Source organism: Delphinus delphis, chromosome 5 (genome assembly GCF_949987515.2).
Source record: "Delphinus delphis chromosome 5, mDelDel1.2, whole genome shotgun sequence".
NCBI lineage: Eukaryota > Metazoa > Chordata > Mammalia > Artiodactyla > Delphinidae > Delphinus > Delphinus delphis.
This window is the reverse complement of record NC_082687.1, coordinates 13,281,195-13,299,041: the sequence shown is the minus strand read 5'-3', so window position 1 is coordinate 13,299,041 and position 17,847 is coordinate 13,281,195. Positions and strand designations below refer to the sequence as shown.

Below are 17,847 nucleotides of genomic sequence, written 5' to 3'. Positions count from 1 at the left end.
TGCATTGCTGCCACCTTGTGGTCAGATAAAATTTTCAAAAGCAGAATATTGATACAGTAAAGATGGATGAACAGTGAAAATAGTCCTCTTCTTATATGTTCTTTAAAAATCTATGGAGTACACATAATTATAAATGTTTCATGCTAAAAATTCCATTTCCAATTTAAAATTAAAAAAAATTAATTTAAAGGCAAAATACGTCTCTGAGCATTGGTCACACTGATAATCCTTGAATTTATCACTAGTGTTTCTGTGGGTATTCAATGCATCTATTTCAGTTTCCTCATCTGAAGAACAGGGCAGGGGGTTGGGGGGGGAGGGTGATGGATCAGCAGGACTGAGGGAACAGCAGTGGCCCATTTCCAATCCTAAACGATTTGGGCACTGTGGATTTTAAAATGGTGCTTTGGAGAAATATGCAAACCTCCCTAAATCCTCTAAATGTCATTGATAGAATACAATAGCAATGACCTTTTCAATGTGCAAAAATCTCCTTCCTTATAACTCTCTGGGGGAGGTGGGAGGAAATTTCTGAGTCCACCAAGTATAGGAATGGCTATCTAGGGTTTATCAGAAAAGGCTATGTAAGAAAATTTTATCTTGTTTAGGTTATTTTGGTGAGTATACTTTAAAATGACTCTTAAATACTAATGGATATGCTGTTTAGCAATTTACATTTCATTAGACTGATATGATTCTCACCAAACACATAAAGAGAACCTGGGCTAAGGAACTCAAGAGCACAGAGATAAGATTTTTATCTGGCACTGCATATACAAAGCATTGGTGTACCTTAAGCTGTGGAAATGCACAGTAGAAAAAGTAGCAGAATCACCCAGTTGAACGCACAGGAGTTTTTGGAAAGCTGTACAGCATCTACATCCTGTTCCATTTAACTCCCTCCTGTTTCTAGCTATTCTAGGACAGCCAAGCTGGCTATTACCTCCCCAACTGATGCTGATCTAAGCTAAGCTATGGGAAATGTCACGTGTTTCTGGGCCCATTGCCTCTTAGCTCACAGATTCTGTGGAAGGGGCTGAAGGATTCACACTATTTTATTTAGAACTATGAATATATTAACCATAGAGAGAGAACCTTATGTACAAAGGTGGTGTAGAACTGTGGAAAGCATGTAAAGTCAAAATAATGACAAACTTCCCAACCTTCAGTACCTGAAATGTGGCAAACCTACGTAAATCTGTAATGATGCTTTTGCAAACTGGGCCCTACAAATATAAGGCATTATGTTATAATAATCTATATTACCCAGCTAAGTCATAATAGTAACAGGAAGTAAATCAGTAAATTGGTGAGATTTATCCACTATTTGACTTATCTTAATAGAGGCTGATTTTATTACAGATTTTATAATATTCATTCATTTGTGAATATTAATGATATATGTATATTTTATAATATTTTGAGTTTGGCTTACATTTCATATCCACAATACAAACCAGCCTGATTTTTGTATATAAACAAATAAATACCTCTTACCAAGAAAGAGGCCATGAATAAATTATTTGGTCTTCAAAGATTCAAGTAAAAACACAAAGATAATTTTTTTAAATGGATATATCTGTTATTTTTTCCCAAGGATATTATTTGGTTTGTAATAATATCTTACATATTATATCCAAAGGGGGCACCTTGGATTCATTTTACAGATGATAGTCAAGGCAGAGAAATCTCACCCTAAGGTACAATGTCAAGCCAAACAGAGGAAATCTGCCCAAGAACATTACTATTTATTATGGATTACTTCCGTTAAGTGTAACTGTGAGATGAAAGACTGCTAAACTGGAGGAATCTTACAAAATAATAATATTTTATTAATAATAGTCTTACAAAATGAATTTTATTTACAAAATAAATTAATTTCTTTACCTTTAGTTAAATTATTTCACTTTAAAGGGAGTGAGCCTAAAAAAGATAGGGAATTTTAGAAATGTAAAAACATAATGGAATAATTTTCATTAACAAAAATTAAGATAAAAAACCATGAAAAGATTTTACTGATGAAATATTAAGTCATTATATACAAAGAAACAATAAGAACTGATGACAATATTTATTTTTTAATCCATGAGTAACAAAGGGAAGAATAAGATCTATAGAAAATCAGACCTGAATCTCCATGCCATTCATTTAAAAAAACAAACAAGCAAGCAACAACCACCAATAACAGGTAGCTACTTCCTTTTTGAACTCATGTGGGAGAAAGAAGATGGAAAAATCTACTTCCTCTTCAACTCATTTGTTTTTCTTCTTATTATGCTTAAAGGAATCTTTTTTCTCCCTCTCTTAGGATCAGATGTTTAAGGAGCTACTCACATGTGATGCATCTCATCTTCTGCAAGATTTAGACACATACTTAGGGGAAAAAGAGTGGTTTATTGGTAACTCTGTGAGTATGTTTTACATCTTAAAAAAATACAAGCATATACATATATGGATAAACCAAAAACTTTATAAAAATGTATTGAAAAAAGTGTTACTCATAGGGAGGGAGTAGGTTAGAGAGCAGGGACAAAAGCTAAACTTCTCTGAATAAAACTTTTTCAGTGGAGTTAACTTTGGAAACATGAACTAAAATATTTTATATAATTATATAACAACAACAAAAACATTTTAAAAAGCTATCACTGACAAACTAAAGCAAAGTGAAACAAATGAACTTGTGTCAAATTGGTGCACAGGGTATGTGGAGAAGTACCTGCGGACTCTATTAGTGAAACACTATCTTAAGAAACATTGTCATTTTTAAAAACACAGTGATTTGACTATACATCTCATTATAGATATTTTCTCGGGACAAAAAAATAATTATTGTACACCAGTTTCAGTTCACGATGTACTTTTTCTTAAGGTAAAGACAAGCATTTTGTGTCTCTTTTTCTCGAAAAAATTACCAGTCTAGTTGTTCTGGCCACCCCCTGGACCCAGATTCTGGTCTCTAAATACTAAAAGTAACCAGAACTTCTTGGAGAAATAGCTCATTCTCAGTTTGGGACAGGAAACGTAAAATATGAGCCGGGAATACTTTGACATAATAGAACCAAATAAATTATCACAACCCCCCCCTCACACACACAACACCAGAGTTGTGTCAGAATGACTTAGCAGTCAACTTGTAGAAGCTCTCACTGGCCAAAGACGAGAAAATTCAAGCCACAATAAGAATATTAACTGCAATGGATTGAAACAAATCAAAATGAATGAATCCATGAGTTTATGACAACCACCATCACCAAATACACACACACACACACCTCAAAACCAAACAAAGCTTCATTGGTGACTTTTAGAAGATGTTATGGAGCCAAATTATTACAAATTTTCATTGACTTATGATGGGATTATGTCCCAATAAATCCATCGTAAATGGAAAATATCGTAAGTCAAAAAATACACCCAACCTACTAAGTATCATAGCTTAGCCTAGCCCACCTTAAATTTGCTCAGAACACTTACATTAGCCAACAGTTTTGGGCAAAATAATCTAACACAAAGCCTTTATAATAAAGTGTTGAATATCTCACGTAATTTATTGAATATTGTAGTGAAAGTAAAAGACAGAATGGTTGTATGGGTACAGAATGATTGTAAGTGTATTAGTCGTTTACCCTCCTGATTATGTGGTTCACTGCCACTGCCCAGCATCATGAGAGAGTACCATACAGCATATCACTAACCTGGGAAAAGATCAAACTTCAAAATTCAAAGTGCAGTTTCTACTGAACATGTGTCACTTTTGCACCATGGTAAAGTCAAAAAGTTGTAAGCTGAACCATCATAAGCCAGAGACTGTCTGTATTCCGAAAACTGTTAAAAACAAGAAAGTTGAGGGGTTTGAATAAAGCATTTATCGTGCCATTCCTATGCCAATTATACCTCAAGATAAAAAAAAATGGATGGACAAAGTCTGCCTACATAAAGGTATTCTAGTTAATAAGTAAGGAAAGAGGACTTCCCTGGTGGTCCAGTGGTTAAGAATCTGCCTGCCAATGCAGGGGATACAGGTCTGATCCCTGATCTGGGAAAATCCCACATGTTGCAGAGCAACTAAGCCCATGCAGTGTGCCACAACTACTGGAGCCTGTGCACCGCAACTACTGAGCCCACGTGCTCTGGGGCCCTCGTGCTGCAACTACTGAGCCCACGTGCTGCAACTACTAAAGCCTGTGTACCACAACCCAGAGTAGCTCCTGCTCGCCGCAACTGGAGAAAGCCCAAGTGCCACACGGAGACCCAGCGCAGCCGATGAAAAACAAATAAATAAACAAATAAACAAACAAGGAGAGTTTAAAATAAATCATCACCATTTTCCAACCCATGATGAATCAATGGATCTAAGCATTGACTATCAACAATTGTTAGTATCACAAAAAAGGAGAGAACCAGACATTACGGGCCTACTGACAGAGGAGTGCACTGCCACCTATGAAGTAGTCTTGCCAAGAGAAAAATCAAATCTAAATCTGATTTAGAAGCTGTGGTAAGCTGGGGTCCCTGCTTTCAAGGAGACTCCATTCTAGGAGACGAGATACTGCTTTTTGACATGCTCTTGTGACTTATTTTAATCACTGTCTGCTGAGTCCTGAGGAGACAGAGAAGCAAACTTGCCGTATCTTTTATGTTCCTTTCTCTGCCCTTATTGACTGAACAATTTCTAAGAATGTAAAATATCTTTTCCTTCTGCTTTTTATTAAAATTCCTTTGCAACCTATCTCCTAACCCCATCTCTTAGTGCTCTCTCCCTTCCTCAAAGTGTCCCAAACACTCTGGTGTTTTGTTTTTTCCTCGGACACAAGTCATACTCCCACCTAAGAGCCTTTACACTTGCTGCTCCTTCTGCCTGAAATGTTTAATCCCCAAATCACTGCCTGTCTGGATCTTTTTTTCATCATTCAAGCCTTAGCTTAAATGTCACCTCTTAAAGGACTTCTCTCCCTGATCCCTTGAGAATCCCTCTCATCACTCTACTTTGTCTATATCACCTTTATCACTTTATGATTTTTTTTGTTTTTAATTGAAGTATAGTTGATGTACAATATTATATGTCACTGGTGTACAATATAGTGATTCAAAATTTTAAAGATTATACTCCATTTATAGTTATTATAAATTATTCGTTATATTCCCCATGGTGTACAATATATCATTATAGCTTATTTTATACATAATACTTTTTATCTCTTAATCACCTACTCCTATATTGCCCCTCCCCCTTCCCTCTTCCCACTGATAACCACTAGTTTGTTCTCTATATCTGTGAGTGTGCTTCTTTTTTGTTATATTCACTAGTCTGTGCTATTTTTTAGATTCTGCATATAAGTGATATCATACAGTATTTGTCTTTCTCAGACTTATTTCACTTAGCATAATATACTCCAAGTCCATCCATGTTGCTGCAAATGGCAAAATTTCATTTTTTATGGCCAAGTAGTATTCCATTTATATGTATACCACATCTTCTTTATCCATTCATCAGTTGATGGATAGGTTGCTTAGGTTGCTTCCCTATCTTGGCAATTGCAAATAATGCTGGTATGAACATTGGGGTGAATGTATCTTTTCAGATGAGCTTTCATCTTTTCCAGATATGTACCCAGGAGGGGAATTGCTGGGTCATATGGTAGTTCTATTTTTAGTTTTTTGACAAACTTCCCTACTGTTTTCCACAGTGGCTGCTCCAATTTACATTCCCACCAACAGTGTAGGAGGGTTCCCTTTTCCTTTTTCTCCACATCCTCGCCAACATTTGTTATTTGTGTTCTTTTTGATGATAGCCATTTTGACAGGTGTGAGGTGATAATCTCATTGTGGTTTTGATTTGCATTTCCCTGATACTTAGCGATGTTGGGCATGTTTTCATGTGCCTGTTGGCCATCTCCATGTCCTCTTTGGAAAAATGTCTATTCAGTTCTTCTGCCCATTTTTTAATTGTCTTTTTGTTATTAAATTGTATGAACTGTTTATATACATTGGATATTAACCCCTTATCAGTCATGTCATTTGCAAATATTTTCTCCCATTCAGTAGGTTCTTTTCATTTTGTCAATAGTTTCCTTTGCTGTGCAAAAAGCTTTTAATTAGGTCCCATATTTTAACTTTGCTTTTATTTCCTCTGCTTTAGGAGACAGATCCAAAAGATATTGCTATGATTTATGTCTAACTGTATTATTCTATGTTTTCCTCTAGGAGTCTTATGGTTTCTGGTCTTACATTTATGTCTTTAATACATTTTGAATTTATTTTTGTACATGGTGTTAAAGAATATTTTAATTTCATTCTTTTACATGTAGCTGTCCAGTTTTCCCAGACCCACTTGTTGAAGTGACTGTCTTTTCTCTATTGTATATTCTTGCCTCCTTTGTTATAGATTAATTGGCCATAAGTGCGTGGGTTTGTTTATGGGCTCTCTATTCTGTTCCATTGATCAATGTGTCTGTTTTTGTGCCAGTACCATACTGTTTTGATTACTGCAGCTTTGCACTATAGTCTAAAGCCAGAGCGTGTGATTCCTCCAGCTCTGTTCTTCTTTCTCAAGATAGTTATAGCTATCCAGGGTCTTTTGTGTTTCCATACAAATTTAAAAATTATTTGTTCTAATTCTGTGAAAAATGCCTTGGTATTTTGATAGAGGTTTTATTGAATCTGTAGATTGCCTTGGGTAATATGGTCATTGTAACAATTAATTCTTCCATCCAAGAATATAGTATATCTTTCCATCTGTTTTTGTCATCTTCAATTTCTTTCATCAGTGTCTTACAGTTTTCCAAGTACAGGTCTTTTACCTCCTTAGGTATGTTTATTCCTAGGTATTTTATTCTTTTTGATGTGATGGTAAAGGGGACTGTTTCCCTAATTTCTCTTTCTGATAACTCAGTGTATATAAATGCAACAGATTTCTGTATAATAATTTTGTATCCTGCAACTTTACCAAATTTATTGATGAGCTTTAGTATTTTCTGGTGGAGACTTTAGGAATTTCTATGTAGAGTGTCATGTCATCTGCAAACAGTGACAGCTTTACTTCTTCCTTTCCAATTTGTATTCCTTTTAATTTCTTTTGCTTTATCTCATTGCTGTGACTAGGACTTCCTAAACTATGTTGAATAAAAGTGGCAAGAGTGGGCATCCTTGTCTTGCTCCTGATCTTAGAAGAAATGCTTTCAGGTTTTCCCCATTGAGTATGATGTTAGCTGTGGGTTTGTCATATGTGGCCTTTATTATGTTGAGGTAGGTTCCCTCTATGCCCACTTTCTGGAGAGTTTTTATCATAAATGGATGTCGAGTTTTGTCAAAAACTTTTTCTACATCTATTGAAATGATTATATGGTTTTTATTCTTCAATTTGTTAATGTGGTGTATCACACTGATGATTGATTTGTGGATACTGAAAAATCCTTGCATCTCTGGTATTTTGCTAGTATTTTGTTGAGGATTTTTGCATCTATGTTCATCAGTGATATTAGCCTGTAATTTTCTCTTTTTGTAGTATATTTGTCTGGTTTTGGTATAGGGGTGATGTTGGCATCATAGAATGAGTTCAGAAGTGTTCCTTCCTCAAGAAATTTTTGGAATAGTTTGAGAAGGATAGATTTTAACTCTTCTCTAAATTTTTGGTAGAATTCATCTGTGAAGCCATCTGGTCCTGGACTTTTGTTTCTTAGGAGTTTTTAAATTACTGATTCAGTTTCAGTACTGGTAAAATTTTAAATTAATTTTTATTGGAGCATAGTTGCTTTACAATGTTGTGTTAGCTTCTACTGCACAGCAAAATGAATCAGCCATACATATACATATATCCCCTCCATTTAGGACACTTCAGTTTATTAAGTAGAGTTCCCTGTGCTATACATTATGTTCCCATCAGTAGTCTATTTTATACATAGTATCAATAGCATATATGTGTCAATCCTAATCTTCCAATTCCTCCCACCCCACTCCTTTCCCCCTTGGTATCCATAGATTTGTTCTTTGTGTCTCTATTTCTGCTTGGCAATTAAGGTCATCTATACCATTTTTCTAGATTCCACATATATGTGTTAATCTGTCATACAGAGTGAAGTAAGTCAGAAAGAGAAAAACAAATATCATATATCAGTACTGGTAATTGGTCTGTTCATATTTTCTACTTCTTCCTGGTTTAGTCTTGGGAGATTGTACCTTTGTAAGAATTTGTCCATTTCTTCTAGGTTGTCCATTTTATTTGCATATAGTTGTTTGTAATGGTCTCTTATAATCCTTTGTATATCTGTGATGTTGGCTGTAGCTTCTTTTTCATTTCTGATTTTATTGATTTGGGCCCTCTTCCTTTTTTTGTTGATAAATCTGGCTAAAGTTTTATCAGTTTTATCTTTCAAAGAACTGGCTTAGTTTCATTGATCTTTTCTAATTTTTTTTGTCTCTATTTCATTTATCTCTGCTCTGATCTTTATCTGATTTTTTTCCTTCTACTAACTTTGGGTTTTGTTTGTTCTTTTCTCTATCTCTTTTAGGTTCAAATTTAGGTTGAGATTTTTCTTGTTTTCTGAGGTAAGCTTGTATCACTATAATCTTAGAACTGCTTTTTCTGCATCCCATAGGTTTTGGATTGTCGTGCTTTTGTTTTCATATATCTCTAGGTATTTTTTGATTTCCTCAGTGATCCATTAGTTGTTTAGTAGCATATCGTTTAGCCTCCACGTTTGTGTTTTTTTGCATTTTTTTTCTTCTAGTTGATTTCTAGCCTCATAGCATTGTGGTCAGAAAGATGCTTGATATGATTTCAATTTTCTTAAATTTACCAAGGCTTGTTTTGTGGTCTAGCATGTGTTCTATCCTGGAGAATGTTTCATATGCACTTGAAAAAAATGTGTATTCTGCTGCTTTTGAATGGAATGCTCTATAAATATCAATTTCTCCTTTTATGTCTGTTAATATTTGCCTTATGTATTTAGGTGCTCCTATGTTGGGTGCATGGTGCATATATAGTTACAATTGTTATCTCTTCTTATTGGCTTGATCCCTTGATCAATATGTACTGTCCTTTGTCTCTTGTAACAGTCTTTATTTTTTTTATTTTTTTAATTTTTTGCTGTACGCGGGCCTCTCATCGCTGTGGCCTCTCCCGTTGTGGAGCACAGGCTCCGGACGCGCAGGCTCAGCAGCCATGGCTCACGGGTCCAGGTGCTCCGCGGCATGTGGGAGCTTCCCGGACCAGGGCATGAACCTGTGTCCCCTGCATTGGCAGGCGGACTCTCAACCACTGCACCACCAGGGAAGCCCGTAAGTCTTTATTTTAAAGTCTGATATAACTATTGCTACTCTGGCTTTCTTTTGATTTCCATTTGCATGGAATATCTTTTGCCATCCCCACACTTTCAGTCTGTGTGTCTTTAGATCTGAAGTGAGTCTCTTGCAGGCAGCATATATATGAGTCTTGTTTTTGGATCCATTCAGCAACTCTGTATCTTTTGGTTGGAGTATTTAGTCTATTTACATTTAAGGTAATTACTGATATGTATGTTCCCATTGCCATTTTATCAATTGTTTTGGTAGGTCTTTCTTCCCTTTTTCTTTTCTCTTGTGATTTGATTACCATCTTTAGTTTTATGTTTGGATTCCATTTTTCTTTTCTATTACAGATTTTTTGTTTGTGATTACCATGAGGTTTTTATATAGCAGTCTCTCTCTCTGTATATATTTATGATTGTTTTAAGCTGTGATCTCTTAATTTCAAATGCATTTTAACAACACTGCAATTGTACTCTCCTTCCCTCATGATTACTGTTTTTGATATCATATTTTGCATCTAGGTGTTTTGTGTATCCCTCAACTGCTTTTTGTGGACATTGATGATTTTGCTACTTTTGTCTTTTTTTTTTTTTTAAGTTTTTTTTTTGGCCACACCCCACAGCATGTGGGATCTTAGTTCCCCTACCAGGGATCAAACCTGCACCTCCTGCATTGGAAGGCAGAGTCTTAACCACTGGAATCCCAGGGAAGTCCCCACTACGTTTGTCTTTTAACATTCCTACTAGCTTTGTGTGTGGATGACTTCCTACATTCATTGTATGTTTGAAACCAGTGAGCTTTTTCATTTTGTAATTTTCCTGTTTCTAGTTGTGTCCTTATCTTTTTTGCCTAGAGAATTTACTAAAATTTGTTGTAAAGCTCGTTTGAGGGGCTAAACTCTTTTAGTTTTTGCTTGTCTGTAAAGCTTTTGATCTCTCCATCAAATCGGAATGAGAGCTTGCTGGGGAGAATATTCTTGCTTATAGGTTTTCCCCTTTTATCACTATATATATATATATAGGGGATTTATATATAATGTGCCCCTCCCTTCTGGCCTGCAGAGTTTCTGCTGAAAAATCATCTGACAGCCTTATGGGTGTTTCCTCGTACGTTACTCTTCACTTTCTCTTTGCTGCTTTTAATATTTTCTTTATCCTTACTTTTTGTAATTTTAAATACGTCTCTTCGTGTGTTCCTCTTTGAGAACACACATCCTGTATGGTACTCTCTGTGCTTTCTGGACTTGGTAACTGTTTCCTTTCCCAGATTAGGCAATTTTTCAGCTACTATGTTTTCAAATATGTTCTCAGCCCCCCTTTCTCTATCTTTTCCTTCTGGGACCCCTATAATGCGAATATTAGTGTACTTGATGTTTTCCCAGAGGTCTCTTAAACTGTCCTCATTTTTCTTCATTCTTTTTTCTGTTCAGCATCAGTGATTTCCACTACTCAGTCTTCCACCTCATTGATCCATTCCTCTGTTATCATTTAGTCTACTGTTTATTCCTTCTAGTGTGTTCATTTTAGTTACTGTATTCTTCTTCTCTGTTTGGTTGTTCTTTATATTCAAACTCTTTGTTAAAAACTTCTAACTTCTCTGTGCATCAGTTCTCCTTCTGAGTTCATTGATCTTCTTTATGATCATTACTCTGAACTCTTTCTTGGGTAGATTGCTTATCTCCATTCATTTAGTTCTTCTAGGGTTTTATCTTGTTCCTTTGTCTGGAGCATGTTCCTCTGCTGCCTTATTTTGTCTAGGTTGCTATTTGTATTTTTATGTATCTGATAGGTTACATTTCCCAAACTTGGAGAAGTGGCCTTCTGTAGGAGACGTCCTATGCGTTCCAGCAGGGCACTCCACTTTTGTCACCCAAGCTATATGCTCTAGGGTTTCCCCAGGAGGGCTGTGAGGGGCTTTCTGTTGTGGCCAGCAGGCTGACTATGTGGGTGGTCTGGTAGGCTTGGTTTGTCCCTGGTCTTATTGGTTGCCAGGCCTTGCCTTGTATGGAGGCTGGTTGGTGGGGCCTGGTCACAAGAGGGCTGATTTCAGAACCCCAGGAGGTCCTGGGGCTAGTGCTGGCTCACTGGTGGATGGAGCCAGGATCCAGAAGACTCTGTGGCTGTTCCTGTCCACTGGTGGGTGAAGCTAGGTCCAGGGGTTAGTGCTGGACTATTGGCAGTCACAACTAGTCCTGGAATGTGGGAATCTTGCTGCAGGGCCCAGGGATCCTAGAGCTGGTGTCAGATTGCTGTGGAGGTGGGGGAGGCAGTTCTTGATACAGTTGGGTCTGGGGTGTCCCACAGCTTGTGTTGGCCTGCTAGTGGGCAGAGCCAGGGCCCAGCTGGTCCCAGGGCAGGGTCTGGCCTGCTGTGGGCAGGCTGGGTCCAAAAACTGTGGAATTGTGGTTTTCTTGCATCTGGTGTCTGCCCACTGGTTGGATGAGTCTGGTCTAGAGGCTAATGCAGGCTTCCTGAGCGCAAGGCCAGCACCTGCCTATTGGTGGCTGGAGCTGGGTCTTGGCCCTCTAGTGGGAAGGGCCAGGTCTAGAGGCATGTCTCGAGTGGCTCTGGGCTCAGAAAGTCTTTAGGTAGCCTGTCTGTTGATGGGTGGGGCTGTGTCCTCCCCCACCCCCCCAGTTAGTACTTTGGTCTGAGGCTCCCCAGCACTGTTGCCTACAGGCTGTTGGATGGGGCCAGGTCTTGGCACTCATGAGCTGGAGGGAGGATCCTACAATGGTGCCTACATGGTAGAAAGCTGCCAAATATGGCTGCTGCCAGTTTCTATGTCTCTAGTTTGAGCTGCAGCTGCCTCCTTGACTCTCCAAGACCAGCAAGTAGGTCAGGCCCCTATTAAATTGCTGCTTTTGCCCCGGGTCCTGGTGTGAGATTTTATGGGCACCCTTTAAGTGTGAAATTTCTATTTCCCCTGGTTCTTTGGAACTCCCAAAATTAAGTCCTTCTGGTCTTCAAAGCCAAATGCTCTGGGGGTTTGTCTTCCTGGTGCAGGACCCCTGGGCTGGGGGGCCTGACATGGGGCTTAGAACTCTCACTCCTATAGGAGAACCTCTGCAGTATAAGTATTCTTGTTTGTGGACTGCCCACTTGGGGGTAAGGGACTGGATTATATTGTGAGTCAGCTCCACCTACCCATCTCGTGTGGTTCCTTCTTTATGTCTTTAGCTGTAGAAGATCTTTTCTGGTAGATTCTGGTCTACTTCATCGATGGTTGTTCTGCAGACACTTGTGACTTTGGTGTGCCTGTAAGAGGAGGTGAGCTCAGGGCCTTTCTACTCTGCCATCTTGGCTGATCCCCCGTACCACACTTGACGTTTGTCTTCCTGCTTCTGAAGTAAAAGCTGCACCAGAGAAGGGGTTTGCATCACATCTTGCTCTCTAGTCAATCCCAGGAGTCAGACCTGTACAGGGCACGTAGTAGGTACTCCATAAATATTTGTTGCCTGAACTCTGAATCCTCTAACCAGTAGACTCTCCTAGTTGACAGGTGTTTAGTAAGCAAGTTCATAAAACACTAGAAATCAGCATTATTAAATTCCAAATAAAAGGAAAACTAAGAATAATCCATATTTAAACTTCATTCTTTGACTGATTTATATGGAGACAAAAGTAATGTCATCCAGATTAGTATCTAGTCATAAAAGCACGAAACAAGTGTACAAATTAAAAAAAACAGGTATACAAGAGTAGGCCTATGCTGCCATCATCCTAATACTGTCCAGTGGCCAATCTTAGGGTTACACTAATGGTCAGACATATGTCTTCTGATGTGATTCAATATAATGTATGCTAGCCAAAAATATGTAACTTGAAACTATGAACTCTCTAAAGATAACTTGCACTCTCTTCCTTTTTACTCTGCAATATAAAGGAACCAATGAAATAATCATAAAAATCCTGAAGACAGGACATTCTGCAGGACTAGTGTGGAATCTTCAATAATTCAGTGACAGGGGGAAAAAAAGGGTACTGTTCTGAATTGAGAGTTAAAGGACATAACCAGATGAAATGCATGGTCCTGGAATGGATCCTGCTTTATCCTATAAAGGACATTTTTGGAACAGATGGAAAAGTAATGATGGTGTGTTAAATGAGATGAAAATGTATTGTCACAGGGAGATGGAGATTGAATCAAGTTACAAAAGAGCATGTACTGTAAGATCTCATTTTAGTAAAAATACACACACATGCATAAAAAAATACCATATACAGAGGTGTTAATGTGAGTAACCTCTGTGTGTTTTGAGTATGGTATTATCTATAATTTTCTATAATACACGCATTCTGCTCTTGTAATAACATTATTTTGAATTAAAAAGAAACTATTTTTAGATTAAGAAGTTAGGCCTTTTATGTTCTAATGAAAATTTGTTTCCTTTAAACTAGGTAACTTGGGCAGATTTCTACTGGGAAATTTGCAGTACCACACTTTTGGTCTTTAAACCTGATTTGTTGGACAACCATCCCAGGCTGGTGACATTACGTAAGAAAGTCCAAAGCATTCCTGCCATAGCCAACTGGATAATGAGAAGGCCCCAAACCAAACTCTAGGTGATGCCTGCTGCCTCCAAACTTCATTATTCTTCACAGCATCACTCTCATCAGATACGAAGCTACATCAGCGTGCTGCATAACCTGCACACTCCCCTCCCCAGCTCCATCAAGACTTTCACTTCTGCCATATTCTGCTTATCAAAAAAAAAGGGAAAAAGGGGCTGGGGGAGAAAAGGGTTTTGTTTCCAGTATCCTTTTTATTCAGAGTAGCTTCACCTTATTTATAACTGAAGAAAAATAGTTTCAAATACAGGCAGGCTTCGCTTTGCACTAGTTCTGACATGCATGAATTTCAGTCACAATGGTTTAGTTACATAACACATTTTCCAAAAAAAACCCTGAAAAGCTTTGGACTTCAGTTTCCACGCCATATTAACTGAGTAACTGCATAAAGTATAAACTTTGCTGCTAGCTCTTCAGTCCACAAATCACTATGTAAATAACAGACAGATATATGAGCAATCATGCCACTTCTTTCAAAATCTGTTAGTGATTGATCACTGCGCATCTGTCATGCGTGCACAGAAAGCAAAGTGTTGTTTCTTAGTGATAAATCCACTTGACATTTTACAAAAATGGATAATTGAAAAAGGGAACTCACCAACAAAGATTAAAGTGCAATAAAGAAATGAAAAGTGAAAATGGTGGAAATTCAAATTGAACATAAATGGAAAGAGCTGGCTGCGAGAATGTTGATGCTGTTGCAGTTCAAGAGGCTCTAGATATGCAGCCAGAAGAACTTGGTGAAGGCAAACTTATTGACATAAATGAGGAAACTGGTTGTGACAAAGGAGATGAAGATATCCCAGAGGAGGTGAGACTAGCAAAAAACCCCTCACGTTATAAGAATTGAGATCAAAAGAATGAGAAGACAATGTAAAGCAACTATAGCCCAGTAAAAATGAATAAAAAAACTAAAAATTGTGAATCACTATACTGTACACCTGTAACATATATGATATTGTACATCAACTATACTTCAATACAAAAAAAAAAAAAAAGAGAGAAGACAAGCCACAGACAGGAAGAAAACATTTGCAAAAGGACTTTATCCAAAATACACAAAGAACTCTTAAAAGTCAACAATAAAATAAACCTGATTACAAAATGGATAAAATACCTGGACAGACACCTCATCAAAGATATACAGATGGCAAATAAGCATATGAAAAGATGTTCAACATCATATGTCACTATGGAATTGCAAATAGGAACAAGGAGATACCATTACCTATGAGAATGGCAAAAATTCAAAATACTGACACCACCCAAATGTCCCATTCTGGTGGGGCCCCAGGAACTTTTCTTCATTGCTGATAGGCATGCGAAACAGCACATACACCTTGGAAGAGAGTTTGGCAGTTTCTTACAAAACTAAAATGCTCTTACCATATGATCCAGTAATCACACTCTTTGGTATCTGCCCAAAGGAGTTGAAAACAGGTCCACATGAAAACCAGCACATGAATGTTTGTGGCAGCTGTATCAACAACTAGAAGCAACCAAAATATCCTTTAGTAGGTTAGTGGATACGTAAGTTGGGGTACATGCAAACAAGAGACCATTATTCAGTGCTAAAAAGAAATGATCTATCAAGCCATGAAAAGATATGGAGGAAACGTAAATGGATTTTTAGGGCAGTAAAACTATTCTGTATGATACTATAATGGATTCATTTGTCAAACCCATAGAATGTACACCACCGAGAGTGGAGCCTACTGTAATCTATGGACTTTGGGTGATTATGACGTGTCAATGCATTTTCACTGATTGTAACGAAGTCCCATTCTGGTGCAGGATGCTGATAGTGGGGAAGGTGTGTCTGTGTGGGAGCAGGGGTACATGGGACCTCTTTGTACTTCCTGCTGAATTTGCTATGAACCTAAAACCCCTCGAAAAAATAAAGTCTATTTAGAAAGAAAAAAGAATAGGGATATTTCATGACATTGAAAGAGCAATAAAATGTTGGAAGCTGATCCAAATTTAGGATTATGACTATTTACCAAGAGACAAAAAAAAAAAAAAAAAAAAAAAAAAATGTGTGCTTGCAAGTTTTATAGGAAGGTACTGTTCAAACTACTCTGATAAATTTTTTTACAAAAATAAAACTTCCTTAGTGTTTCTAATATTTTACAGTGTACTGAATATTAGTTTTACTATTTTGTTCACTTATACATTTATAATGTGCTGACAAAATTCTTAAAGGTCATGGAAGAATCATTTTCCCCAGTGATTACACACTTTCAACTTGAAAAATTTCTACAGTCCCACACTACTGTGCAAGAACTGCCCATATAAACAAGCCATTTATATAGAAATCTTCCAAATAACTATATATTTAGATTATCCCAACCTATTTTAAACCATAACTATATTGGAACATCACATTTTAGTTCAATTTACCTGTTAATATTATTAATATTGAATAGTCTAATCTTAGTATGTTATGTTGTATCAGGAAACATATAAACAAAATAGATGGCCTTATCCGTGAACTGCAGGGCAGAGGAAGGAGAATGTAGTTGAGAAGCAAAAAGCGGGGAGAGGTTGTGGGGAGGAAGAAAGAAAAGTCAAGTCCATCTAAGTGTGACCTTGTTGAAGGTGCTTCTTTCCTCCCAACAATGCTCTATGAAATTCAGGAAAAGGAAGTTAAATACTGTACACATTATTAAGGATTACACAGAAAAACAAAGTGTATTTCCCAAGTACCTTGCTTCTTTGGATTACATCTTCTTACCGTTGTCAGTGGCTGTTAAGAAATGACAATAGGTTATAAACGACTCTCATTTGCAAAGCGCTGAATCATGTCATCAAGGCAGTCTAAAGAAAAAACTTACCTTTCACAGAAGAAATTCAAATAATACTCTAATGAAGGTAGAAACTTTTCTTCCCTCTTATGCACGTTCATTTTCCTCCACATAATTACATTCTGACAAACTTTACTGAAAACAGAATTTAGTAAAACTGATAGATACAATGTTTATCTAAATTATGAAAACTCTAAGATAATCAGCCCCACTTGTTTACATATAATTATCATAATTCCAACAGAAAATGCAACCACAGCATGTTTTATAAGGAAATATTTCAATCATAGCATCATCATAACCTTTAGGTCATCTTTTGTTCACTGAAAGGACAACACATTCCATTACCCCAACCTATATCTAAATTAAACATCTCCTCACTGAGCAAGTAAGCAAGTGTGAGAGAACATGAATTAATCAGAGTAGAAATGGAACTGCATATTATAATCAGAAAAATAACCATACCTTTTGGGAAGTTAAAACAATCAATTCCTTAATTTTATGGACCATTTAAGTGTCTTGCTTAAGGTCACACAAATGGAAACCAAGTCTCCTGATGCTCCTATCTAATCACTATACAATAACACCAATAACTAGGAGCAATATTAATGTTTCAACATAGATTATCTATTGGTATAAAGTTACAAGTCTATGGGGTGAGAAATACAGTTATGAAAACACATACGTCTTCTATCTGTGTGTGACCTGTATCAACAAAAACATAAGTTGCTTCAGTCGGCCAAGATACTACTCCAACAACTGTGGCTTCATAGGCTCTTTACTGACAATGGATTATGATATTTACTGACATCAGTCCAATAAAGGGACTAATGAGAATACACCCAAAGTAATAAGTACCAGTTTACTGAGAAAGAGACAATATTAAGCACACAATAGCATCTCTTTTGTGCTCAATATTATGGTTTTTTCTTTTTGGGTCTTTGTTGCTGTGCGTGGGCTTTCTCTAGTTGTGCTGAGCTGGGGCTACTCTTCATTGTGGTGTGTGGGTTTCTCATTGCCATGGCTTCTCCTGTTGTGGAGCACGGGCTCTAGGCACCTGGGCTTCAGTAGTTGTAGCACGTGGGCCCTAGAGTGCATGGGCTTCAGTAGTTGTGGCACGCAGGCTCAGTAGTTGTGGTGCACGGGCTTAGTTGCTCCGCGGTATGTACGATCTTCCTGGACCAGGG

General features: G+C 37.4%; 1 protein-coding gene across 1 annotated transcript in view; it reads left to right on the top strand.

Annotated features, from left to right (window-relative positions):
• The window catches only part of HPGDS (hematopoietic prostaglandin D synthase), a 29,143-nt gene extending 14,749 nt beyond the window's left edge, over positions 1 to 14,394 (top strand). The window contains exons 4-5 of the mRNA XM_060011608.1: positions 2,309 to 2,407; positions 13,686 to 14,394. Coding sequence (XP_059867591.1) covers positions 2,309 to 2,407; positions 13,686 to 13,850 — 264 coding nt within the window. The 3' untranslated portion in view covers positions 13,851 to 14,394. The remainder of the gene's footprint in view (positions 1 to 2,308; positions 2,408 to 13,685) is intronic.
• The last annotated feature ends 3,453 nt before the right edge of the window (positions 14,395 to 17,847 follow it).